This window comes from Oryx dammah, unplaced genomic scaffold (genome assembly GCF_014754425.2).
Source record: "Oryx dammah isolate SB20612 unplaced genomic scaffold, SCBI_Odam_1.1 HiC_scaffold_5, whole genome shotgun sequence".
Taxonomy (NCBI): Eukaryota; Metazoa; Chordata; class Mammalia; order Artiodactyla; family Bovidae; genus Oryx; species Oryx dammah.
Window position 1 is genome coordinate 64,693,938 of NW_024070189.1, and position 27,740 is coordinate 64,721,677.

The window sequence follows — 27,740 nt, forward strand, 5'->3', positions numbered from 1 at the left end:
AAGAGCAGCCGCGCATCTTGAGAGCACAGGCTTCGGGAGCCCCGCCGGGAAAAGAGCCAGAGGAGAGGAGAGGAGGGGTGTGTTGGGGGCGGCCGGTGGGAGGGCTCGTTGCCTGCAGGGATCCACAGAGCCAGGGCGGGGAGCTCACCCCCTCCCCCTGCGGCTGCAGAGATCGCCCCAGAGCGCCGGAGCCCTCCCACCCCGAGTGCGCGCCCGGCTGCTCCGCGCACCTGCCACGGGCCCCGCGCGGGTCTGAGCGGCGGGCTGGCGGCGCGCACAGGTGGCGGCGATTGGGCAGGCGGGGCCGGGAGGGTGACGTCACGGGCTCCGGTCCCGGCGGCAGAAATAGGGCAGCCGCCGCGGCGGTGCTACAGCAGCGGGCAGCGGTGGCTCAGAGAGCTGGAGCCGCGATAGCCCTCCAGCGCGCCCAGGACCCGCCGACAGCCAGGGAGACTGACCGAAGGACACGGGGCCGGGTCGCCGCTGCCACCACGGGGCGCTCCCTCCCGCCCGCCGAGTCCGGCCACCTGGTCTTCCTCTCGGCCCCGGCCGCCTCAGGTACGCGGCGCAGCTTCGGGGCGGTTGTGGGGAGGGTGCCAAGCCGCCACCGCCGCCAGCCGGTCCCCCTGCACCCCGTTGGGATCCGTGCGCCCGCGGCCCCGCGTTTGCCTGCAGGGCCCGGCTGGGTGCTTGCTTGTCTTCACCGCCGCTCCGGGTGAGCTAAGTTTGCCCGCCTGCGGGGAGGCGGGCACGGGACCCCCGCACCCGAGCTAGGCAGGGCTACCCCGATCGGGGCCAGGACTCGGGGTAAAGGCTGGGGCGCCAAGGCAGGTGGCAAGTCTGTAATGGGGACCAGAGTGACCGGGCTGGAGCGGAGCACCGCGCAGAACCACTCGGGCCGAGCCCGCAGCGGGCGCCGGGCTCCGAGTCCCTGCAGGTGCGGATCTTGGGCTCTGGATCCCGAGCGGCCTCGGGGAGCGCGGCTGCACCTGGGCTCGGACTTGTGCCCTTGACCCGGGGCTGGGCCGTGGGGCGGGCGTCCTCACTACCTCTTTCCTCCAGCTTTGTGGGGAAACTTGGCACCTGCTTGCTGCAGCTCAAAGGGCCCGCGGCGCCCGGGCCTGGCCCTCACCACCCGGAGGGCCGCCGCGTCCAGACTGAGCGCTTGGGCTCCGCGGAGAAGGTGGGGAAAGACCCGGGACCCCGCTCGGCTCGGGCAGCCCGCTACTCCCCTTCCGCTCGGCCGGTCGCTGTTCCTAGCAAGCTCCCGTGTTACTTACTGGGGAGTCAGTAGCAAGCAGTTGGTTTAGGGGATGTTGAAGCACCGCGCTTGGTCCGAAGAGCTTGTAAAATGGGTGATCTCTCGCCCGTCTTTGCTCCAGCACAAAACGTGTTCCAAGTTTCGGGGGTACCTAGGCGACTCAGGCAGAGCGCGCTTCGCTTTGGGAGCGCGTGTCCCCTCGAGTTTAGGGAGGAGAGCTTGGCGCGACCCTTCGGGGCTGCCTTCAGCTGACAAAGCGGTGCCCCGAGCGCCTTCGTTTGAGGCCTGCCACCTGAGGACTTTGGCGCCCACCCCTCCGACAGGAGCAGAAACCTGCTGGAAGCAGTAGGGTTTCTCACCATGCCCGGAACGTGGCGAGCATCCCGTGCCGCGTGTCCGTCTACGTAAGCTCCTGGGGACAAGGCAGCGTTGGGCCGCCTAGGTCTGCGTCTAGCCCAGAGTTGGTCCCCCGTGCGCTGTCCAGCAGACCTCGTTCCTGATCACCGTCGCTGACATTGATGAATAGCGCTTCCGCAGCCTCGCCATCGCTTCCCTCTAGGTGTCGCTTCCGCCGAGGTTTCCGGCGAGCGGAAAACAACGCCAATAGCTTTGGTTCTGTTCCCTTCGTGAATTTGTAGCAAACCTGTGCACCAGAAATTGTACTAGATGGGCCCCCGAGACACAGACATCCGTCCACATTCTGTGGGCCGAACAGAATTTTAGTAGGACGTGTCACTGAAAATGTGCACCCCAAAATGGGCCCATTTCACAATCCCATGAGGAGAAAAAAGGGGTCAGGAAGAAATTCGGACTTTTCTTAAAAGTTGAATTATTTTCCTACCATCAGGGTTAGGGGAAAGCGAGAGATGAATTTTAACAGTGTCCTCTTGATCCTGGAATGATCCAGACAGGCCATGGGTCTGGGCAGTGGTCAGGTGGAGCTGCTCATCTGGGAAGGACACGTCAGGGGAGTGAGGGAGTGGCGTCTCTGACCCCAGAGGCCCATCAGCCCTTAGGCAGTAGCTCTCATGGAAGACCTGAGCTGATGCCCTACAGGGCCATGTCTGCTTCCCATCTTAGTTTTGTGAGAAGACACTGCAGTATTACTAGATTGTTTCTGTTTAAACACACTCAGATGAATGTTCACTTTCTTCCCATCCTGTATAAAAAAAGACAGTCGTCTCTCCAAAGACTTCAGACAGAGCAAAGGTCAGTGCAAGAAAATAGTCTTTGATGTAATGAATATAAATTGCTTAATAAAAGTTACAATGGATTTTCCTCTCTTCAATTTTTTGCCCACCTTCTATTATTATTAATTCCAGGAAGGTTTTTTTTTTTTTTCCCCAAGAGAGGGGCAGCTTGTTCTGGGTAAGGGGAGAAGCTTTATCCCTTTGGCTGTGTCCTAGAGGTAGTTGAGGGAGGGATAGATTTAATTTTTCTACCTTGATCTGCTAGTCATTCAGGATTCTTCTCCTCCTAAGGGCTGCAGGCTTCCCCCAACCCTCACACCCTGCTCCCCCCCCCACCCCTTTAGTGATCTTCATGATGTGATCTTTTGTTTGACAACATTATATTTCAGAAATTGGCACTGACTAGTCAGGATTTCCTAAAAATCTCCTTAATTGCTACTTTGCCTTTTTTGGTATTTTTTTGCAAACTCAGCCTTCTTGTGATGCTGTGTGCTTACTAGTTAATCAAATTAGGCAGTTATTTCAAGAGCACATCTTGGCTTTTTTCTATCTTGGTGCATAACACAAGGCATGCAACTTCAAGTAAAACACAACCGCAGTGGAGAAAACATGGTACTCCAGAAGTATAATCTGAATGTTGAGGATTCTATATGTTAACTTCATAGTAAATAGGAGTGTCTTAGGTTTACACATAGACTAATTTAGATATCAAATTTATCAAATGTAGGAACAATTAACCGAAGAGACAGTGTAGATAATTACTGAGGAATGCAATATAACTTCATTATGGCTTGCTTCATGGTTGCCTTCATATCTTTCCATGCCTAATTTCCTTGGATTGGTATTCTAGAAACTATTTTAGGAAGTTTGAACCCCTTTCTTTTTTCCTAAAAGACTCACCTGTCAAAACTGCAGTCCTAAGCCTTGCAAAAGAAATTAGCAGATAGCTTCCTGGTTTTAGTTTGGGCTTTTGATGTGTGTGTGTGTGTGTGTTTTTTTTCTTTGAACATGGGGCAAGCATGCAGAGAGAACTGTAGGATTTTGGTGTGTGTTGTTGACTGCCAACATCACATGTGTAAAAGGCAATGCACCTAAAAGCAGTTGGCGAGAGCATATACTTTTCAATTAGGTTAGAAATGCAGGAGGCTCAAAGTCACAAAGCTTACCATCCTCTTCAAGGCTGGATGGTGTTGCTCAGTTCTGCCAAATCATCTTTGTAATTTCTGGTCCTGTCTGTGACAAAGAGGAGCCGTTTCTGCGTGACTACTCCATAATGTCTGGACTGGTAATGTCACCGTATTCTGAGAGAAAAGACAAGAGAGAACAAACCAGGGAATAATCTTCCCCAGAGCTCTGAGGGTCAGAATTCTTCCCAAATTCTTCCCAAACAGGGCTGGATTCTGGAGGAGGAAGGAGAAGTTTGTGTTTATGTAGGTGCTTCTCTCTGGCCTCTGACTCTGTTCAGTAAAGACAGATTGCATGCCCCTGTATGTTTTCTGTGGGGCAGCTTTGGAGTTTACATATTCATATCTATTTCTCCCTGACCATTTGCCTTCTTTGGTCAAGGTTTTTCCACTTTCTTCAGAAAGCAAGTCAGTATTTGGAATGTTACAGTCTACAGATGAGTAGTACCTCTATAATTTTAAATACAAATAAATAATAGTACAGCTATCAGCTTATAACACCAGGAAATCCTGTGGTATTCACAGCAAGGTAAAATAGCAAGATGAAATAGGGCTCATCCATAACTTAAAAAAAAGCAAAATCAGTCTGTCTAAACAGAATGAATACATATTCCATATGTAAATTTAAGATGATATAAGAAACAAAGCAGTTGCCTAGGGGGTCAGTATGCTCCAGCGTCAGTCTAGGTCTGGCCACTGAGTTGGCTTTATATATTGGGTGAATCTTTTCACCTTCCAGGCCTTTGGTGCCTGTCTAATCAGGGTCAGCCTGGCACCTGATTCTCCTGAGCATGTGGAAACATGAGCCTCAGGTGGGAAACCCCAGAGGAAGCAGTGAAGTACTTTCCTTGGAAATGAGATATCTTAAATATCAAGTGATTGTGTTTTATAAGTTGTTTGAAAGGAGAAATAGTCCCAGGTCTTTTATGAGAACAATCTCAGGTAGATTTATAACCAATCTAGGGACTCTAGCATGGATTGGATGAAGCTTATAAACTAAAGTGATTTCAAAAGGAGCTCTAGGTTGAAAAAGAGGGTTTGTGACCTTATTGGTGATACCTTCCTACTTCTATGATGGGGAGATTCTTGTTGTATGTTCTTCTGTCTGAGGGCCAGTAGCACTATTTGAATTTGAGGAGTAATTAATCTTTCAACAGATCTTCTTTCCCCAAGTGACCATCTACCAGGCTGACTGGCATTGCCAGTGAGTTGAAGGACACCCTTGCTGCCTGGCATCCTTTGCATCTCCTCATGGTTTTTTTTTGTTTGTTTGTTTCAGGCACATTCATTCTAGGCCAATAAAGACAGCAGTGATGAGGGCCAAGGAGAGTGTGCTGTGTGGCCCCATCATAGGTGGAGTGTGGGGCAGGGGGCAGCTTGACTTCCCCCTCGCTCTGCTCCTCTGGCCTTGCTGGAGCCATGGAAGCTGGAGGAACAGGGCCTCGGCATCTTTCAGAGGAGAGACTTGGGGCTCAGGGCCTCCGATCTTGTTCTATGTAGATGTTTCCCCATCATACTAAAAACTCCCATTCATCCAAATGAAATATTGCTAAGTATCAAGAGGCTTCAGTGGACAGGGTTTGAATATAGATCCACGTCCACCTGGCTGGCTTGGAGTCCCAGCTCTGTCATTTATTTGCCACATGGCCTTGGCAGGGTGCTTAACCCTCTCTGTGACCCATGTCCTCTGTTATCTACTTAGGAGCTAATCCTTGCCCTCCTCATGGAATAGCAATGAGGGTTATGAGTGAGTACCTATAAAGCATTTAGAACAGTGCCTGACACATAGTAATTGCTATATAAGTGTTAACCAAATAGATAATCTCTACTTGGTTATTAGACAGATCATCAAAATTGATTTAGACCCAATATTAATTCTTTTTTTATGAACTGAACTGTCATAAAACTTGAGTTGTAAATTTTAAGGCTGTTGCTGCTGTAGATGGACTGAATTGTCAATCACCCTGAGTATAAAATGACATCTCAGACGCATCCGCCGTGCAAATGAAGTTTGATCTGGTGGTGGCCAAGCTGAAATAAACTTTACAGAGAGGCTGCCTAGGAATATTTCAGGAGTTGGCCTGGCTCATGTTTCCCTGGCATCCAGTAAAATCCTATGGGAATCTCAACACGATCTAGACAAAACCAGAGGTGATTCCAAGTACAGCAGTGCTGTGGCTCAGGTTGCTGAAACACAGCTCAGGACAGCTAGGTAATGTGAGAGGTCTGGATACACCCTCTTGAATGAAGTGATACGGCGCTTTCCAAAACAATTGAACAGAATTTATTCTGATGCTATCCATTAAAAATAAAGCATCCAAAATAATTGGTCTTGGATTACCAGACAAATTGAAAACTAAATACTCGATACTGTGGCTTGAATATTTTATAATTCCAGGAATTGACATCTGTAAGTTATCTAGAGTAAGTTTTGATTATCTTGCTGTTTTTTTTTAGTTTATTTAGGCTTGAAGGCATGAAAAGGGAGAGAAGACCTTTGATTTGTATGCTTACTCCATGAGCACTGTGTGATGGTGGGTAAATAGGGAAGGATGAATAAAAGTAGAGTGGGAAGCAGTGTCTTTCTCATTCCAGCTTGAATTACTGTTGCTTGTTTGAAGAAAAAAAAAAATCCTAAAAATCGAGTAGCTGCTTTTTGCAGTCTCTAGAACGTGGCCCTGTGTTCAGAGGAGAATAATTTATGGAGAGTAGGGTGTTGCCCTATTTATTTTTAGAAAAACTGGTTGCAGTTAGGGAAAGTCATTTTTATTCTCTTTTAGTCCTGAATGTGATTTTTCCCTCCTCCCCCTCCCTGTAAGAACACACACCCTAGCTCGAGCCCTGGATGCGGAACATAGCGCTGGGTGGCTGCTGATAACACTGCAGCCTTCTCCCAGGTAGCCTCTGTACCAGTTCCACTTTGCTCTGCCTTCTTCAGAGGGGGGAGCTGGTGCAGATGGTGCTGAGACCATGACTGTCACATTGTATTTACTGGCCACCCAGACTCTTTCCCCCATAGCTCCAGCTTTCCCTACAGATGTCCAAGGTGAATGGCTGAAGAAACATGGGTAGGAGTAGGAGCCTGTGGACTCCTTAAAAAAAAAAAAAAAAAAAAAGAGAGAGATACCTTCCTTAAAAGACAGCCATAACTTATAGCCTTGCCTCTCACAGGCCAGTGTTACATGCCCACAATTTTCAGTCTAGCTCCTCACTGCTGTGGGCATTTTTGTCTCAAGTTGGGGACATAAAGCAAGTCTGGAACGGCAGCTTTATTGGGGTATGGAAGGCAGCCAAAGGAAGCCTGGAAGGTGGCAGGCAGTGTACTTGTTTGGCAGCCCTGGCAGCAGCTCTAGTGATCATTTGATCCCTCTCCTTGTGTGGCAGAGGGATCCTTCTCAGCTGTTGGCTTTGGGGGTGAGCATGGGTGGATCCTTCAAACAGGCTGTACGGTCTCTCAAGCAGCTCATCATCTCTGACTTGGACGCTTGCTCTGGACCAGCCCTGAGCCACCTCACAGGGGTGCTGGCCGCCAGGGCACTCTGTGTTTCATTTCCGCAGCCATGAGCACGAGGCAGTGTGGACCACATGCAATTAAGCACTAAATTGTGTGGTGCTCACAGAAATCAATAACCCTTAAAGTTGCCTTGGGTAAGAGTTGTAAATACTGCATGATGAGCTCTATCTGGCTATGTTTCTCAGAGATACTGAAATTAAGGCTGGAATATGTTCACAGTGGAAACCTTAAAAAGGACAGCTAATTGGACAAATGCACCAGTCTGTGTCTTTGTCCTCTTAACACAATGCCCAGCATATATTAGGATGTTGAATTTTTATTACAGCTGATCCTTTGTGTTTTTTGCATCCATGTAATTCTTTTATTACTTTCAATTGCCCATTTCTCATCCTCTAGTATTTTAGACAGTACTAAAGAGAGTCTCATAAAACATCTTAAATGTTACTGAAATCCTGTTATCCGGTGGATGCTTGAATTCTACTACAAGAAGGATTGGTCTTAGAACAGAAATGAAAATAGTAGACTCCTTAATGTTTTGAAGTTCACTATCTTGTTAACTGATGCTGGGAGGGGTTGGGGGCCTGGAGGAGAAGGGAATGACAGAGGATGAGATGGCTGGATGGCATCACTGATTCGATGGATGTGAGTCTGAGTGGACTCCAGGAGCTGGTGATGGACAGGGAGGCCTGGCATGCTGCGATTCATGGGGTCGCAGAGTTGGACACGACTGAGTGACTGCACTGAACTGAATCTTGTTACCTGAGTCCTCAGCTACAAACAGGAATACTACAGATTTAACATGATTTCTCACCAGTGTTTACTGTGTGCCCAACTGCAAATGCTGTCTGCAGAAACTGAAGCATGGACACATGGTAACCTATCAGTGCTGTCTCAGCCTTTCCACCCTCACTTGTTCTTCCAGATGTAGTGACAGGTGTATTTCAAGTGGGTTTCTGCATACCAGTCAGCATTTAGAGTTTTTACTGTGTGCCCAACCCTGCCTCCTTCAGCCCTCACAGCAGCCCTATTGGGTACATATTATTGACCCCACTTTAGAGATGAGTAAACTAAGGCTCCAAAGTAGTGTAACTTCTCCACGATAAACCAGAAGACCTGGTGCCAGCACATAGACTCATGTTTATCTGATTCTGGAGAGCAAGTACTCACTCACTAACTACACCTTGACTTGTTTACATTTTGCAGTGCTTAGTGCTGGGCATTTGTCATTTTCTCAACAGACTCAACAAAATGAGACCAGGAGGCTTTTGGCTGCATCTCACACTGTTTGGAGCCTCCCTGCCTGCTGCGCTAGGATGGATGAACCCGGGAGCCAGCGGAGGATGGAACGTGGGTGTGGGAGAGTCCCCGGCAGAGGTATAGTCACGTCACAGCTGGCATGACATTTAAAACTCATTGCTTTTTATTGTTACAGTATCTGATTTCCTTTCTGCCTGTAGTTTATAGCATGTAGGTTGCAGTGGAAGTGAAAACCCTGCTCCCTTTGCAGTAGGGGACAGAAGGAAGCCATGTGTGTTGATAGGGACTGGAGGTTTATATGATGCTATAACAATGGTCTAAAATCTCTCCAGGGTTGAAGATGTATCCCTAAATCAAGCTGTGGTTGCAGGTTGTGTCTTCTACGCAGACCCTCCTGAGAATGGCCTCTGTGTATGTTTAATAGTACTCCTAAAGTGCCGACTCATCGGTGGAACACACCCCTGTGAATTAATGAAGTCTTTTAATTATAAAATATGTTTTAAAGGAAATAGACTCCTTTTCAGCTATGTAGATAAAAGAACCAGGCAGAGTAAGAACGGGAGGGTGGAAGTCCTGAGGGAGCCGGCCTTAATGAACAGATAAGAATGATTAATGGCATGTTAGGTATATATAAATGCTTCCAAAGTGCTTGAAAAACTTGTTCTCAAATGCCTCCCGGGAGAGTCTCGCCATCCTGCTAATTGCTTAGTGAACTCTGGTCTGGAGTGGTGAAGAGGAGTCCTAAACAGCATCCTCCCTGCTCAGGTAGTGGACTGCATGAACTGGGGGCTTGTGAGGGATGTAGACTTTCTGAGAAAAATGTTTTGTACATGCTGAACCTTAAGAAATGACTAGACCATCCTTCCATTAAAACTACCTAGGATTTCCTTGATGCGGTGAATACTAATTCTCACCTGAGAGCTTTCCAGGGCATCTTAATTGCCATTGTTTTCCAAGATGGACCCCCTTTTCCTTCACTCTGTGCCTGCGTCCTGTCCTGTGGAATAAGGAAGAAAGTGAAAGTGAAAGTCGCTCAGTTATGTCCAACTCTTTGCGACCCCATGGACTATACAGTCCCTGGAATTCTCCAGGTCAGAATACTGGAGTGGATAGCTTTTCCCTTCTGCAGGAGATCTTCCCAACACAGTCACCCCCAAAACTCAGCATTATCTGGAGAGTGAACAGTGATACCTGGTGTATGGTAGGATTAATGCATTATTTGATCAAAAGACATGATTTCTCTTTCATTATTACTTAATTGTAATGCAGTCCCAAACCTACAAGCCTTACTCTTCAGGGAGCCTCAGAAGTAATTTAATGCACACACTTTTCCTGCTGAAGTTAGTGTGGCTTCCCTTTGTGGTGAGCAGATGATTAAATAGAAACACTATCTCTCCCATCTAGCTCCATGAAGGATGCAACGTAATGCTCTTTTGAAAGAGTCTGAAGGCCGACTTGCCAGCAAGCCTGGCGTTTCCCAATGGGAACCATTTAATCACTACACTGGTACTCATACAGAGGGAAAACGATCACTTAAATCCTATAAATATATTGTTGAATATTTACTAGAAAAGCAAATAGGCAAACACACAGGAAGGTGTGTTTAGTCTTCTTACTGTTGGAGCTCTTTGGCCCACTGTTTTAAATTGCTCATTTTAGTTAAAACAGTCAAGCCAATTAAAGTGGGTTTTAGCTGGAGGTAAATTGAAGGTAAGTTGATATCAACCAAAGGCTTCTTTATTTTAGCTATTAACACCCTAGTACTTTGTATACCAACAAGAAAAAGCAGATGCTTCTCATCCTGAGGAAGTGGGGCTCTTTCGCTTGGGGGTATTGTGCTCCCTGCTTGCCTTTTTAGGATAGAGTCCCAGAGACGCCATTGTCATCCAGCTTTGGGAATTTCACTGCTTCAGGGAGAGGAAGTGATGCCTCTGTGGGCTCTGGAAGGCAGAATCATCTGCCTTAGCCCTCCAGTTCTCTTTGCTGTAGTCTGAGTTTTTGTGAGTGCTTGTTGAGTCTGCTTCTGCAAATTTTTAAATGAGATGATGAGGATGTGAATGGGCCCAGGACGTAGGACAACCTCCGTGAATATTTAGAGAGGGCAAGACGTGTATTGTCCAACATTGTTAACTGGTTAGTTGGCTGACCTTGGTCGCACTTGATGCATCGTCCCACTGTGCCCTCACTTGCTAGGGTCCTGTTATTCCCTCCCCCCCTTTTTTTGCAAGTCTGAATCAGCCACTCCTCCAAGGCCTTGCTCTGGTTCTTACCTTTTCTTTAAAATCTTCTTTGACCACTCCTGATCATGTTTGATCTCTCCCTGAACTCCTACTCCTGATCTTTCCTATCTCTTTTTCTTTTTAACTCTTGAATTTTATTTTAGCAAAAGAATGAAGCCGTCGTCTTTATCTTTCTCTTCTGTACAGAGGCGTATTGAGTTTTTCAGTCAGTCGATATTTATTCAACATTTGGTACTAGTCATGAAATCACCTTGGTGCTTTCAATTTCGCACTAGACTGTCATGTATTTAAATGAGTTTTTAATACCTCCTGTGCTGAAGGCTCCTTTCTGATGGGGGCATGAATGGTCCCTCCCAGCAGACCTGTAAGCAGCTTGTGGGCTGATCTGTGCTCGTACTTTATCAACATCCAAGATAGTCCTGTGTGTTACAGGGTCTGGGTAGATCTTCTTTGAACCGTAGCTCTTAATATATCCAGAGCTCACCTCACAAACCATATTAAACTCCTCTAGCAGTTTCCTCAGGCAGTCTTATTTTCTAGAAGAATCAAAACCAACAGTTTCCTGAGACTCAATAAATAAATAAATCAAAAAAACCTTTCCAGGAACTAAATGGTAAAATGTTTCCCTGTGTGTTTTCCTCCTGATAGGAGTACTTCCCAAAACATTCATTGACTTGAGATTTTTGAAGTACTTGGAAAGCATTAATGAGATTTGATTTGCCTTTCAAGTTATTATGCCAATTACTCAAATGTCCTAAGGGTAAACAAGGATCAAATGACCAATGTGTGTGTGCTTGTACATTTTTAAAGCAATTATAATGAATATGAATTTTGTTAAAATATTGTTTTATGTACAAAGACTGAAGCTGAAATAGCTTCAAGGAGTTTACCATTTTACAAACGTAGATAAAAAAGAAATGTAGCTGGGTGGAGTGCCTGTTTAATAAGAGCTGAGTGGCATGACGTGGTCTAGAATACTAATGCAATCCTGAATATACAGGAAACAATTTGAAGAGATACAACTTATTGAAATTCCGAAATAGTTATATTTTCCTCTTTGCCCTGATACTTGGCCAAGATAGATACAGTAGTAAGAATCAATGTTGGTGGAATTTTATAATGGGGGGAACCAGGAACGTGAGAAGGGGTGTGGTAACAGTCCCTAGTGACACCCACTCTTGAGGGGCAGGTGTGTGTAGGAGGGTCCCCTCCCCCTTTGAGCCCTAGATACAATGTTGCATCACTTGCTATGGGCCAGGGTTGGATGGTGGCTATTACTCAGCCTTCTTGCCTGCTTCCTGATTTTACTGAGCTTTTCCTAAATTGTTCTTCCCCATAGTTTCTAGTCACACACTAAATATCTGTAAATATTGATACTGGTTCCATTTAAAATTGTTAGCTTTGTATGCCTTGGTGCTTCCAGAGCAGAGATGTGCTTTGAGGTCAGACACCTTTTTTTTTTTTTTTTTTTTTAGTGTGTGTGAAGTCACACACTAAAATCTTTGAGGAGAAAGATATATAGGAGTGGTATCAGAGTCAGGATGCTTCCCATCCTCCTTGACCCCAGGGGTCAGCCTGAGAGAACAGGATCCCGCGGGGGGCTGACCTGCCCTTCCCCTTTCTGCAAGGGTTGACCCCAGACGCAGACTGCACTCCTCTCCCTGGGAGGACACCTTCGGATTTTAGAGAAGTTAAATGATCTGGCTTCTCTCTACATTGGTTGGGCACTCAGGAGGACTCAGGCTGCTAAGAATGAGCATTAACCTAAAAAACATTTTTCTCTCTTAATAAGTGTCCTTGTACATTTGATTGAATTTAAGACCAGGCTCCCCTCCCCTTTCTAGTGATGGTCTGCCCCACCCGCTGCCCGCAGCTTCCTTTTGATTGATGGCTGGGGAAAATTAGTTGATCACTCCAACCCCTCACTCTGTGGGAAGAGAAAGCCAGCTCCCTCCTTCCTGGGGGACCCCGGACAGGGTCCAGGCTGGTACTCAGCATTTCGCAGGCCTCACCTGCAGCACAGGCCTGCGTACAGCTCTTATGTCTGTATTCTGTGGAATCGCCCTTCCTCAGCATTCCCTGGTGCCAGACTCCAGCACTGACTATCTTTCAAAGAAGATGAGACTGGGTGTACCACTTTTTAGCAAGAAAGTGCGATGGGCCTTTCACCTTTCACTGGGTGTGGGGCACTGGGATGTAGATGGCACTCCTTATATGAGACGTCTCCTGCAGGGGTGGTTCTGGTAGGGGGAGGCTCTTCTCTGCTCCTCCAGCTCTTGCCTCTAGCTGTCTGCTGATTACTCTGTGTCAGAGGGTATGGATGTTAGCTTCTTGGGGAAAATCAGGAGATTGCAATCTCCCATCTACAGATGTGAATAAATTCGTAATTTCCAGGGTGAAGGGTGGTGACAGTACTCCAAGTCCCAGGGACATTGGATGAGCTGGCTTTAGAGACTGTGTGGGCTGTACGTACTCCAGTCCAGGGTCTCTTGAGCTTCAGTGTGCTTGTGAACAGGACCTAATGCTTCCAGTCCCAGAGGACAGTGGGCAGAAAAGCCCTCGAGGCATCCCACAGACTCCCTCTCCCACGCACACATTCAACAAGGAGAATCCAGTTGGTGATGAACCCTGGCCTTTTTTTTTTTTAAGCTTCCTGCTAACAGGATGATGTTGACTGCAGTCAGGAAGACGGGAGAAACACACAGGCTGCAGTCATGCTGGGAAATAGCTTGCCATGAAATTGGCTTGGGGGAGAGGAGGCAAGGGCAGGTAGGTGAGAGGGTCGGTGAATTGATACAGCCTGGGTCTGAGTCAAGCAAGCAGGCAGACGAGTGAACTTAGATCTCTGAATCCTGGCTCGCACCTGTCTTGTCCGTAGGTGACTGACATCCAGAGGTCAGCCCGCTCTCCCATGCCCTCACCATCACCTGTGCCTCCCACCCTGGTGTCCCACGGCTTCTGGCCCCAGTGCCCAGCCAGGCTGCTTTGGGGACCACGACTGCTGGCCTGGTGCTGTGTTTGGCAGTCTCGTTTTCATTTATAATCCATGGACGGGGAAGCCACCATCTTCGGATGTTTGTCCTCTCTTGCCGGTTTTGGCAAACTTACTCTGTACCAGCTAGTGTACTGTCTGCCCCTTTGGTATTTTCATATCATTGTTGATAGAGTTTTAATTGGTTCTGAAAAGTTCTGCGACCCAGGAAAATAAACGTTTATGAGTTCACAGAAAACCATTATTCTTCTTCCTCTTAATTTAGCATTTACGTATCTATTCTATTTATGCCTCTGCTGCTAAATAATCTATGCTTCTCGAGGAAACTTCCCATCCTTGTAATCAGGACATTAGGCCAGGCGTTGTAAATAGGGCTCTGATTTCCATTTTGGGGAAACTTGGCAGCATCAGCTCTGCCAGGCCCCAATCATCTGCTCGATTAGTTCTCAGTGATTGTGGGTTGTCTCTTTCGTCTCCCATTCAGAGACAGAATGCCTTGTCGGTGTCAGACTCCAACAGGCCCCCTGTGTGGGGGCTCTGCTTCTCTGTCCTGCAAGCCAGGCTCGTTGTCCTTCTGCCTCCACTGCTGTGGCTTCTGCTGTGAGGCTCCTGGGCCTCATCTTGTTGCCAGCCCCCTGGGGAGGGAGAGGGGCACCAGCTCCGGGGAGGGAGACGGGCACCAGCTCCAGCGAGGGAGGGCTTAGGATGCTCTGGGTCCAGGACCTGAGAAGACTGCAGCGGGGCCAGGTGGATGCTGTTGGGTGAAGGAAGCAGCCCACCTGACCCCCCAGGGCTTGGGGAAACCATCTGTCCACAGAGTCTGGTCCCTCACTTGTCAGTGACCACACACACACTTGCATCGTGGCCTTAGAAATTCTCTGAGTCAGGAAGTCCTAGATGCAGAGAAACCCGATCTTTTCCCTCAGGGGATCATGGTTCTAATATCTTGAGGGTTCTTTCTTTCCAAAGGTTGAAACCTGGGTATCCTCACTTACTCCTTCGGATGATTGGGGCCTCCAGCTTGCCCTGGGGACCAAGCCTTATGCTTTGCTCAGGTATTTCAGGAACTGTAGTGAAATTCAGAAAATAAAATTAATTTTGCTTCAGTTTAATTTTACAATGTCTCCCTAATAGCACTGCTGGGCTTAGTAGGGAGTGGTGACACAGAATCTAGCCCTGAATGGACCCTTGCAGGGTAGAAAATTTTGGAAAAGATGCTGACACTGGAAAAGATTGAAGGCAGGAGGAGAAGGGGATGACAGAGGATGAGAGAGTTGGATGGCGTCACAGCATTGATGGACATGAGTTTGAGCAAGCTCCAGGAGATGGTGAAAGACAGGGAAGCCTGGCGTGCTGCAGTCCATGGGGTAACCGAGTCGGACACGACTGAGCGACTGAACTGAACTGAGGGTAGAAAGGAAACAGAATTCTGCCAGAAGGGGATGGGGAGGGGAGGGCCAGGGCAGTGTTTACCTAGTGCTTCTTGCCTCCTCCAAGGGTGGGTGTCCTACAATCAGGTTTTGGAGGAAATAGTCCCTGAGCGAAGGATCTGGGTGTGTTAAGGACACACAGAAAAGTACAGGGACAGGATGGGATTGGGAGGGTGGAGGGAGAGAGCTGTTAAGTGTTACTGTCGGACTGGTGGGGAACTGCCCAGCTCTGGAGGTTGAGCTGGGCTGACATGCGGTGTGTGCCACAGGCTGGTGATCCACCTGTGTGTCATGGCTTGGCCATCTCTCTGTGCTCCCAGTAAAGCCTGTCAGCCGTTTGACCCAATCCCCAAATTGAGAAATGACCCACTAGGAAAGAAGAGAACAAGAGCAAGCAGAGCCCCTTAAACACTGTTGCAGCCTTATAGCTCAGAAGTTCAGTCTGCTCCAAGCCTGGGAGTCTCGGGGTGAGAACACAGGACTCCTGATTGGGCTCGGTGCCTCAGGTCTAGCCTGGCACAGCTAGTTCCGTGAACTTGAACCACTTCCTTCTCTTCTCTGGACTTCAGTTTCCTGATGTGGAGAGTGAGGGGTGATCAAGATGTCAGGGGAGGTCCCTTTCAGGCTTACTTCACACCTAAATTCTATCGTTGCAGACTGGGCACCTTTAAACCATGAGCAGAAAGCTCAAAGTGTTCTTTCAGATGTAGTCCTACCTCTCTTTCTTAATCCTGTTTGGCCAAGTAGCAGGTGTGAGGTCTGAAGGCATGGCCCATCTTGCTTCATCTGAAACCTCCTGGGTGCACACCTCTGGGGAGGAATAGCTTTGAGGAGCTCTGCATGGAGACCACGTGGAATCTGTTTGGCCAGAAACACTGCCACATCTCACATACAGACCTGGGTTCAAAGAAGGCTCCCCTGGGGAAACTGCTGCTGGGGTCAAGGAGAGAAGCCCTCAGTGTGCTAAGAAGAAAGGAATTGGAACTGTCTTCTTACTCAGTGTCTTAACAAGGGCTGCGTATCTGCCATGTGCTGGGAACTATGCTCAGATAAGGGCTTCCTAGACCTTTTGACTTCACAAAGCAGAAACATGAAAACTTTTTAAAGAATGAACTCAGCTAACTCCAGGAATCCCTATCACCTCCTTATACCTTTGTACCTTCTTATTTATAAAGAAGAATAGAAGCCAGAGTTGGAGGAAAAAGGGCAGTCCATCCCATGGAAGCCTGACACTGGCATGTTCTAGACTGCCCACGCAGGTGGGTTGTGTCTAAGGGCCAGTCAGACATAACTGTTAAATCACTGGAACATCCATCTGTTGGGTTGGCCAAAAGGCTCATTTGGGTTTTTCCATAACATCTTATGAAAAAAACCCAAGCACAGCCTTTGGCCAACGTGGTAGTTCACAGGGAACTGAAACCCACAGAAGTGTGTGGTAGTGTGGCCTTGAATTTCCTGCTGAGATGGAGTCTGAGCCCTGTCAAGACATTAGGTCCCAGACCTAGTTGCAGAGTTGTAGTCTGTGGTGTCTGTCCTAATTTCATGGCTGGAAAGCTCTATTAGCTCCAAGATGGATAGGATGGGTGCTCGTCTCAGAAAGGGGCCCCTGGGCCCTCCGTGTAGGTGGTGCTGAGTCCCCTGCAGATAGGTTTCCATGGTCACATCCAGCAATCCTATATGTGGAGGTGACAGAAGAGCTTAAGGGCAAGTAGGGTGAGGATTTCTTATTCACGATCTTGAAACTTTCTTGCCATCTCTTAAGTCTGCTCATGAAACCTGACACACCACTGCTATTTGGTGGACAACTTCTTCATACTAATAAAAGGCAGTCTTATTTCACTTCCAGTTGGGAAGAAAACTCAAGAGAGTTTGCTCTTGGCTAGAGTGAAGAATGGAGGGTGAGTGACCTGTGGGACTCGGGTCTTCCCCTGGCCAAAGGATGCATTTCAGCCTGACTCTGTGCAGGGTAGGAGCGGAGAAGCTGGTGCTGACAAGATGCTGAGTTGGCCTGTAGGGAACCACTACTGTTTTCCTTTCAGCTGTAGGCGGTTTTAGAAAAGCACCTGAGTGATTGCTTGATGCTTCACCTGGAGACTGAGCCCTGCTTTCCTCACTTTCCCCGTGTTCCAAGAGTGTCTTGAGTTTGAACCAAAATGCTTCTGAAGTTTTAGTTGGAAAGGAAAGCTACCACTGTTAGTTTTGTTAAAATACTTTAACTGTTGAGGGTCTGGATTGGGATAGAAAGTGTATGTGTGTGTTTTTTTTTAAGAGTTGGGAAGTCATCGCTGTATTTCTCAGGAAAGTTCTTTCCAGGGAATACCACTGGTGACCAGTGAGCCCTTAATGGAATAGGAAGTGGCTTCAAGAACCATGGTGGCTGGTCACCTAACCAGCTCAGAGGGAATTGGCAGATTGGCCCCACCACAGAGGTGGCCAACATGACCACCTGGGTTTCGGCCCCTGCCTCTGGAGCATGGCCTGTTTTTCTGACCACACAGTTCTCCCTACTGAGGCGGAGAGTTGTGTGTGCTCTCGGTGGCTTGTTGGCCGGTGGTCGGCAAGCTCTTAGCACAGATAGGTTGTAGGTGGCCTTCCCCGCCGTGACCTAACTGGACCCTGGAGGTTCTACATTTCCCCTTCATCCTCCACGATGTTTATCGTTGCCTTAAAATCCCATAGTTGCTTTTTCCAGCTGGGACCAAACTATTCACTTGCCGCCCTGCCTGTCTGCACTGCTGCCTAAGGAATCTCCTATTCTGCCTTTGACTTGGGGGCCCTTCGTCAAAGGGTGCAGGGGCTCAGATCTGCTGCTTCCCTTCCAGCTGTGTGGCTGAGGGAAGTTCCTTGTTCTCTGACTGTCAGCTTAGCATTGAGTAGAATGCAAGCAATAAAAGCCCTGATTTCAGATTTGTCATGAGGACTAAGATGGTACATGTATTTCCGGCATGGACAGCTGCTGAGAACACGGCTGCCAGAGCTGTGGTTTGTGCCCTTGATCTCAGAACCCTGCTAAGCACCCATCAAGAAGACTGCACTTCTCTCACACCGGGAGCTGGCATGTCACCGCTGCTGCAGTACCTGTCACTCAGTGTTCAGCAGGGCAGCTCTTATGGTGGGAGGCTCCCCTTTCTGGTGGAATGGTCAGTGTCCTAGAGTCTGGGCCCCCTGGGTCCCCAGTGTCCCCGGGGGTTGGCACACAGTAGGGTATTCAGATACTTGTCAAGTAAGTGAATGAGTCAGAGACCTTCTGTTATTGTTTTGGCATCACATAGGAATTTAGGCAAGGAGACTTGAGTTTCTAGGACTCCTTACAAAAAAAATCCCTGGAGAGACCAGACGGTTCTTTGGTTTCCACTTATAGTAGAATCCAGTCACCGTTTCAGATCTTTCCAGCATCCTTTCCAGCATCCAGTAGAAGCGTAATAGAGCCCTATGGGTTGCGTATAGGGGAGGGAGTTGAATCCCTGATTCACTTGCTGTCTCTCTCACGCACTGGGATTTGGGCCTGCCTGACCCTGATGGTCCCTTCTGCAAAGAGGCTGGAACACGAGGCAGGCACACTGGACCCTCACCTGAAATGGGAACCCGAGAATGCAATGGTAACTCAAATGCAGGATGTTCTGTTTATGTTTCACATTTTCAGGGTCAGCAGAAATAGCCTGTGGCTCCAGGGAGGGTAGGCTGCCAACTATCCCTACAAAGGGAGGAAGGGCTTGAGGGCAGTGAGAACAGAAGTTGTCTCTAGGGATGTTGCTAAATAGGTGTAAGACTCCTGATGTCTTTTCCTGATGCTACGTCTTAGGTCAACTGGAGTGAAGCTTGCTTAAGCCGTTCTATCTTTTAAAGCTTGCTGTCTAAGTAAAGAACACAGAACTCTTCCCATATATTTGCTTCTCTAGCCTTGCATTTAAAACATGCTGGAAAACTTCCTCTCTAGTGAAGACCTGAGGTTTCTGTGGTTCTGCTGATGCCACATTTTGTGCATTCATTCCAGGGAAGTAGACTTGGGGACACCAGGAGATTTGAAATGGGGGAGACCTGCCAGGTGATGCCCTAATTGGAGTGCTTCTAAAATGTGCCCCACTGTGCCTCCTCGTCCTCCTCCACTCACTTCTCTTTGGTTGTTACATATGCTGTTATTTTCACTTTAGCATTTGGCTGTGAAGAAAGGAATTCTCTGCCTTGTGCTTGGGTGTTCCTCCCTTGGCAGTGTAGTTTAGGAGTATGTCTAAAAGCAGAACTTCCCACTTGACCTTCTCGGGATGCAATATACCTACCTGGTATGGGTCTCTGGACCCTGGGATATCTGGGCCAATAGGGACATCAGGTGGTCTTAAATCCTAGTCATCAGCGGGTATCCACTGAGCATTCTGCTGTGTGCTTGGCCATGTTCTAGGGCTGACTGGATGAGGAGATATGGGACTGATTGTATTCTTGGGGCTTGAGGACCAGTGGGGTGGAGAATTGGGAAGGTGATGGAGCACTTGGCTATTAGAATCTGAGTTAGTAGAGGTATTTAACCCTATGTTGACTTTAGCCTAAAGGAAATGAGGTCTCTTTCTCAAATAGCAAAGCAGGAAGCAGCGCCCCCCACCCCCATTCCCTGGTTGGGTTGGCCCACTCCTGGTCCTGTAGCAGGATGCTTGTTCTCACGGTCCAGACTTTCTCCTCTGCAGAAGGGCTGTGGCTACCAGCAAACCTAGTGTCATAGGTTCATCCAAGGCCCATGATTCAGCTGCCCTGGAACCCTCAAGAGGGTTGGTTGGGGGCTGGAAGAAGCTGGCATGTCAGGGTGTCACCCCCACAAGCCAGACACCGTGGTTACTGCAGCAGCCAGTGGTGTCCACCAGAGCAGGCGTGCATCCCTCTGGGCTCTCTGCTAGGGTGGTTCTGTCCAATATGGTCCTGGCCTTCTTGTTGGCCCAGAGGACTTTATCTGGCGACAAGGAGGGAATGGCTGCCCATTGCCGCTCTGTCTCATCTCATTGAGGATGCTGTTGCATGTGACGGTGCCACCCCATTGCCCAGACTGTCATACCTGGGAGTCTTAGCTCTTCCTTTCGAGTCCCATCTTGAGCTAGGTTTCCTTCCATGCCCAACGGGTTGTACCAGTTGGTTCAGTAATTCACAGGAAGAAAACACTTCTGTGACCATGCTGACTAGGACAAAATTATCTGTGATTCATTATACATTCTAGATGAAAATGTAAAATAGACTTGAAGCCTTACCTCACTGAAAACGACTGTTCTTACACTACAAGAAAGGAGGGTCCTGAGCTGCATTCTGTAGGAAAGCCCTGTAAGTGGTGGGCTGATGTCTCATCTTGGGGTTATGAGAAGGGAAAGGGAATCATCACAAATGGCTCTAAGAAACCACCTGTAACATGCACATGGTGAGCAGTTAATGCAGTGTGGAATGTGTTCGGTTAGCAGTGTGGGCCTAACTGTGGGTGACGGGAGAGTTAAGAGCAGAGAGGCACTGGGTGGGAGGCAGGCTGGGAAGGACCTCTTGGAGACGGAGGGACTTGGAGAGGCTGGCAGAGATGTGGGTGGGGAGAACACTTAAGTATTTGAGGAGGAGGGACTTTTCATTCGTAGATGTGGGCTGGAGCAGGACCAGGTCTGTTGGGGAAGGAGAAGAGGAGGGACTCTGGGCATGGTTACCCAGGCCACTAGCCAAGTGACTCATGAGGGCCCCTTGGTGGCTAGAGCAGAATCACCTTCCAGTGTGTTTGCAGACACAGATGTGTCATCTTGAGGCCCCAGAGAACTTCTGGAGCCCTGCAGGCTGCCTCGGGGGTACAAGGCTAGAGTCTTCAGGCAGCCTGTCTCCCTCCCCACCTCACCATCTCCAACATGCACCTCTCTGCTCTCTCCCTGTTCTCTCTGGAGACCCACTTCTCTGCAAACCTGCAGATGCTGTCTCATAGCCTTTATCTTATAGCTTTGCCCAGCCAGTACAGCTCCGGCCTCAGGGCCCTGGGCTGCCCAGTCTAGGTCTAGTCTCAGAACCTGGTTGGCTCAGCTTGGCCAGGCATTTGTGTTGGTCCCATCACGTGTGGCCAGAGGTTAGGTCCCCAGAGGAGCAGTGCCATTCAGGGGCTCTGAACGGAGCCTGTGGGTATGGGCATGGGGGGCTTGAGTGAAGGAGCAAGAGAGCAGGTCACCGTGGGTGGCTGGGGTTGCTAAGGCTGAGGAGCCAATCTCCAACCTTTCAGCACTTGGAGCAACGTGTGCTGAATTTTCAGAAGTGCCGGCAATTTATCAAGTTGTGCTTTTTCCCGTCTTCAGAGCTGGAACTGGGTTAGGACACCTGCCTACATGGTCTTAAATATTTGCTCTTCTGCTTTGTATGCCCGGCTTCCTCTACCTGTCTCCGTGGTACCTTCACCATATCAACCTGGACTGTCTGCGGCAAGGCAGCTCGGAAGCCCAGTTTACCCTCCCTGGCTCATCCCAGCTCACAGACAGGCTGTAAAGGCTGCTTGATGTCCATGCGCTGGCTCAGCATTTTGCCAGTTGTCACCCTGACCCTCCCGGCCCCCCGTGACTGTGTTCATGCCCGCTCAGCAATTGAGTAAAGGGCAGCAGGCTGTGGGGCTTGGAGGTGGCCCTGCGATTCTAGCGCTCATGCATCTTGTAGGGCAGGGAGCTCTTTAGGACAGCTGCCTTGAGGTTTAGATGGACTTGTTCTTGGGAAGAAAGAAGGGGCTTTGTGGGAGGGGAGTTGTGACTTTACCAGGTGTGTCTTTTTAGAGGGGCTGTCCCTCTGTGGAATCCAGTAAGTAACAGCACAACTGAGCTGCCATGAGATAATTAGGCCACAGAATATAGACACAATGGATGCTCTCTCGGTTCTGGGGCTGAGCTTTGCTCCCAGCCAGGTGCAGAATCTTGTTGCATTCGCAACTTGGGTTTTGCTGTCATGTCTATTTCTGGGTAACTAAGAGTATGGAGTGTTAGGGAACCAGGGACACCGCCAGGGTGGGAGGTGTCAGGCCAGGGGCCCTCTGGAGCTCAGAACTGGGCATCTGAAGACACTCCTCATAAGGAATAAGCAGATTCCTGATAGAGACTCCTTTGAATTGCATAGCTATGAATGTTGATAATATTAATAAATAGCTCTCATTTTGTCAAAGCTTTAAGTACGTCACTTCATTGACCTCTCAAAAAGATTCTATGAGGTACCATTACATTTCTTATTTTATTCATGTGGAAGCGGAGGCTTCAAGATGATGGGTGAGTTGCCTGAGGTCTCCTATGTGTGAAGTGGTGGAGCTGGGCTTTGCACTGGCCTTCTGACCATCCCGCATGCTCCTCTCAAGCTCCAGCTGCTTTCCCCACCCCCACCTCTACCTTACATATTTTTGAGGCTCAGGAAAGGATGTTTGGGAAATTCCATGGCGGTCTGGTGGTTAAGACTCCACACGTCTAAAGCAAGGCGCATGGGCTCCATCCCTCATTGGTGAACTAAGATTTCACTTGCCTTGTGGAGCAGCCAAAATTTAAAAGAACATTTGATGATGAACTTTGGAGGCCAGAGCAGACTCTATCATGTCAGATAAGACCCTGTCACCTCCTAGCGGGCAGCAGCACAGCTTGAGGGAGCCTCCTGCCCTACCCTGGGGGCAGTGGCAGAGCATGCCCTCCCATCCCTCTTCAGCCTGGCTCCCCAACACACACCTCTTTCTCTTGTCTTCTCCCACTGTGGGAAAGGGCTTATGGGGCAGCCATGGGACCCACAAGAATTAACATCTCTTAGGCATTTCATCCTCAAGGACTTTGTGGATCCCTGAGCATCTTCCCTCATGTAAGGCAGAGCCTGGCCAGGCCCACTGCTGTGCCTGTTTACATAGAAAGCTGGGTGTCTGGGCTCTGGATGGAGGCCTAAGCATGATAGTGATGAGTGGTTTTCCCTGTTTCTGCTTCTAAGAATTTGCCTTGGAAAGTGCCTAAGGGTTGAGAACTGTCCAGGGTTGAGAGTTAGGAAGCTAGACTCTGGGCCCTTGACTTTAGGGAAGAGGCAAGAGTCTTGGAATTGGTGACTAAGGCAATTACTGTCAGATACAGGTTTCTGGAGGGTCAGTAATCCCAGTGGGAAAATGTTGGTGTTTGCTGACTCTTCTACTAGCCCCTGGAAGAGAGCAAGGGGGTCAGTGCTGGGTTACAGCCAGAGTTCCTTATGTACCTGCTGGAACAGAAATCACCATGGAGGGTGGTCCTCTCTTCCCCAGAGGTGGGAGTATTGGGCAGCCCCAGGTACACAGGGCACTGAGGTTGGCTCAGCTGTGGAAGCCGGCGCTGGCTCCTATGAAAGTGTGCCTGCCTCCTCCAGTGGGGGTGAACACACCAGGAAGTCTTGGCTCCTGTCTCATGGATAAGGAGGGAAGGGCAGCTCTGGGGGCGGGGCAGGCCCCCACTATACAGTATGCAGAGTGCCCACTGTAGAGCCCCGGGGGGAAGGAATCCTGGCATTTGAGTGTGCTGGAGCCAGTCAGCTCTTGGGTAGCACCAGAGGGTCAGAGAAGGTCAGGGTAGATAGCCTGGGGTGGGTGCAAGAAGAGGAGTGAAGGGACAGCTCTGGGTGTGTGTTGGTGGTTCACAATTGACACTGTATCAACTGATGGAGCCATTCTTCACCCTGTCTCTGCCTGTTATTGCCCACTGGGGCAACAAAACTGCTGGCTCCTCCCTGCTCCAGGGGCCCCAAGACACTGATGAGTACCTGTTTGGTTCTGAGCGCTGTGCTCGGGGTTGGGGACAGGGCGATGCTAGACAGTCTCCCAGATAGTGTCCGTAGCTGGGAACTGGTAAGTTATAGCAGCCACCAAGCACCCTTCCTCTGTAAGGCCTCCTAGCAGTCTCACAGGCACTACCTTGAATCCCAGCTTACAGCTGTGGTCACTAAGGTGGACCTTAGCACCTTGGAGCTGGAGACCCAAGGTGCTGGGGCCCAGATGAACACCTTTACAACCATTTAAAACCAACTCATGTCCTCCAGGCCAGTCATCCTGTTCTCCCCATCCCTGGAGAGGCTCCCAGCTCTGGTGCTGAGCCTGCCCTTCCCACCTGCACCCAATGGCTGCTGAGATCTGGATACTGGGGTCGCATGACTCCCTAGGGAAAGAGAGCCCAGGCCTGCCCCGTTAGCCACCTGCTTTACTAAATCTTGCTGGAAAAGAAATCTGTGCTTCTCTGTACAGTGGCTATGCCTGGGAAAAGCCTTCCTGGTACCTGCCGAAGCCCTGGTGGTCCATTGGAGGCTGCCTGGCTCTGTGATGAGCAGCACTGACGAGCAGGATGAGAGCCTGTTCTGGGGGAGATCATATCCATACACTGAAACCAGCTTTATAAAAAACACTGATGCATGTGTCCCCGCCCTAGAGGTTGTGATTTAATTGGTCTGGGGCATGGTCTGAACTCTGGATTGCCTAAAACATCCCTGTTCGAGAACCACTGGGTTAGCTTATGGAGGAAGTGCAGATTGAATGCCCTCAGAGTTGTCCTTCTCAGCAGATGCTCTTCAGGGAGAGAGATGGTTCCAGCTGTTGGAGACAAAGTCTCATGTGCCTCTGCCCCAAGTGCAAGGCCCTCTGGGAGGCATGGGTGCCTAAGGCTTGCCTGGCTCCTGACCAGTAGGTGGAGGGCAGACATCTCTCCAGCTAAGCAGTGATGCTCACAGTTCTTCGCACACACCTCATTCTATTCTCACAACCACCTTCTAGGCACTGCTTGGAATGTCATCTCGTGGGTGAGCAGACTCAAGTTTCTGGAATGTCCTGCTTAAGTGCAGCTGGGAAAGGACAGGAGAACACTACCAGTTTTATCTAGCACTTTCAGGAGCACTGGCTACTAAGTGAATAGCAGTCCAGCTATGCTGACCATTGGGTGCCTTTCTTTCTGACTCTGTTATAAAAGAAAATTGAAAAGGAGCCTTATTGTGCCTTAAAGGCTTTTTAATTATATATAACTCATTTAATTTAAACTACTTTAGGTTCCATTTTTAATACAAGTTTATAGTGGTACAATGAAAGTGCTTTCTAATCAAAGGGTGTTAGCAGATTTATCTCCCTGTATAGAAGCGGATACCCATAGGAGCCCAGGCTAATTATTTATCCAGACAATCAAAAATTGCCAAGAGTTGAGTGGGAGGCATGGTGGTAGAGACTCATGGGTGGCACTGGGGATTCATCTGCGGTGAAGGGGGAGCTGTGAAAATTGAGGATGGTGGGTGTGGAGAGGGCTCAGCAAACAGAGGTAGCCCTCGTCATACTCGCTGCTATTTCTGGCGCCACGACTGCTTCCATTGCTAGTTCTTACTGCTGGTGCCACAGCTGTGGACAGGGAGATGAGGATGGAGATGGGGGCTTGCGTGGTGGCTTCAGTTCAGTTCAGTTGCTCAGTCGTGTCTGACTTTGCAACCCCATGAACTGCAGCACGCCAGGCTCCCTGTCCCTCACCAACTCCTAGAGCCTACTCAAACTCGTGTCCATTGAGTCGGTGATGCCATCCAGCCATCTCATCCTCTGTCGTCTCCTTCTCCTCCCACCTTCAATCTTTCCCAGCATCAGGGTCTTTTCAAATAAGTCAGTTCCTCACATCAAGTGGCCAGTGTATTGGAGTTTCACCTTCAACATCAGTCCTTCCAATGAACACCCAGGACTGATTTCCTTTAGGATGGACTGGTTGGATCTCCTTGCAGTCCAAGGGACTCTCAAGAGTCTTCTCCAACACCACAATTCAAAAGCATCAGTTCTTCTGCACTCAGCTTTCTTTATAGTCCAACTCTCTTTCACAGCTGTACATGACTACTGGAAAAGCCATAGCCTTGACTAGATGGACCTTTGTTGGCAAAGTAATGTCTCTGCTTTTTAATATGCTGTCTAGGTTGGTCATAACTTTTCTTCCAAGGAGTAAGTGTCTTTTTATTTCATGGCTGCAGTCCCCATCTGCAGTGATTTTGGAGCCCCCCAAATAAAGTCTGTCACTGTTTCCACTGTTTCCTCATCTATTTGCCATGAAGTGATGGGACCAGATGCCATGATCTTAGTTTTGTAGATGTTGAGCTTTAAGCCAACTTTTTTGCTCTCTTTCACTTTCATCAAGAGGCTCTTTAGTTCCTCTTCACTTTCTGTGGTGGCTTGAAGGGATGACAAAATGGTTCTGAGCAGGGGAAGGTCGTGCTGTGCACAGCAGGGGGCAGGGAACAGGTCTGTAATCAACGCAGCCCCTGGAGGGGCCCTCCTTGTCACAAGTAGAAAACCTCTGTCATTGTTTCCCTTCCCTGCTTTGTCTATGACTGTAGCACTTGTTACTATGACATGTTCTGTACATTTCATTTGCTTGCTTGTTGTCTGTCTCTCTGTGTGAGATCATAAGCCTCATGGGGACAAGGGTTGTGACTGTGTTGGCATTGCTGTGTCCCCAGGTCAGTCAGTATTTACTGAATGAACAAATACATGGACAGATGAAGATAAGAATAAATGAACCAGGCAGGAGAATTACCAGGAGCTCTGCTGGGAGTGCTGGGTGAGGGGCTGTGTGTCTCAGGGAGAATCAAGGTGGTGGGAATGGCAAGATAAGGCCTGACAAAAATGCTCTGCAAGGATGAGCCTGCAGAAGCAGAAAGTGATAAATGAGGAAGTACAGTTTATGCCCCAGGGGGCAGAAGGGCCACTGGCCAAGCAGGAGGACTAGGGAGGAGGGGATTGTGTCTGGGCAAGATGAGAGACTCTGGCTGTGGCACTTGGACTACGGGGTTTTCACTATTTCTTTTGGAGGAAGTGAGTGTGCCTGTCATTCATGTGCTCACCTTCTCACCAATTACCTCCCTTTTTCTCTTTCCTACTTGTGCCCATAAAGCAGTATGTCTGGGCTGCAGACTTAGGCTCAAATGGGAGGGGCAAGCAGCCAATGACCAATCTCAGTGTGGTCTGCCAGGCAAATTGTAGCTACTCTCTAAAGTCAACTCTGAAACTCTTTAAGACTGTGAGTGATGCCGGTAGTGATGGAAGAGCCTTTTAGAAAATGGGCAACAGACTGCTTCCAGGTCATTCCGCTAATGTGACAGAAGTTGCCAAATGAAAAAATGAACTGTGAAAAAAATACAGCTGTGTTCTGTGCTACACAGTTATTTGAATAATATTTAAATTATTTCAAATTGAATTGAATAATATTTATTATGCAATAAGTATTGTGTGGTTTGTGGGTGGAAGAAAGAGCCCCACCATGGCTCTGTAACTTTCTGCCTCTTTAAGTCAGGTGATCTCTATCTGTGAACCATCCCTACTCCATGTGTAAAAGCAAGAATGAAAAATAGACATGAGAACTCTGCCAGAGGGCAGCCCTTTCCCCCTCTTTTGTCTCTTAATTTTTCAGACACAGGTTATTCTAAACCTCACTGTGGCTTGTAGCTGGCAGAAGAAAAAAAGTAGCAGATTTTAATAGCATAGGAAACAGGTTGATGTTAGATTACATTATCTATTGGGTGGTACCTGGAAGGGATAATGAATAATTAAAACATAAACCACTGTCCCTTTCCCAGAGGCCACCTGTCCTCCCCAAACACCTGTAACATGGTCCTGATTGTCTTGTGGCTCACGGACGACTAGAACACAGGATAGGGCAGCTGGTGGGCATGAAACCTCCCAGAATAAGGAAGGCATCCTTGGCT

The 27,740-nt window shown here is 48.7% G+C and overlaps 1 protein-coding gene across 1 annotated transcript in view; it reads left to right on the forward strand.

The window, feature by feature from the left end:
* The first annotated feature begins 370 nt into the window (after positions 1 to 370).
* Positions 371 to 27,740, forward strand: part of FSTL4 (follistatin like 4) — a 427,123-nt gene continuing 399,753 nt past the window's right edge. The window contains exons 1-2 of the mRNA XM_040240112.1: positions 371 to 558; positions 8,388 to 8,523. Coding sequence (XP_040096046.1) covers positions 8,398 to 8,523 — 126 coding nt within the window. The 5' untranslated portion in view covers positions 371 to 558; positions 8,388 to 8,397. The remainder of the gene's footprint in view (positions 559 to 8,387; positions 8,524 to 27,740) is intronic.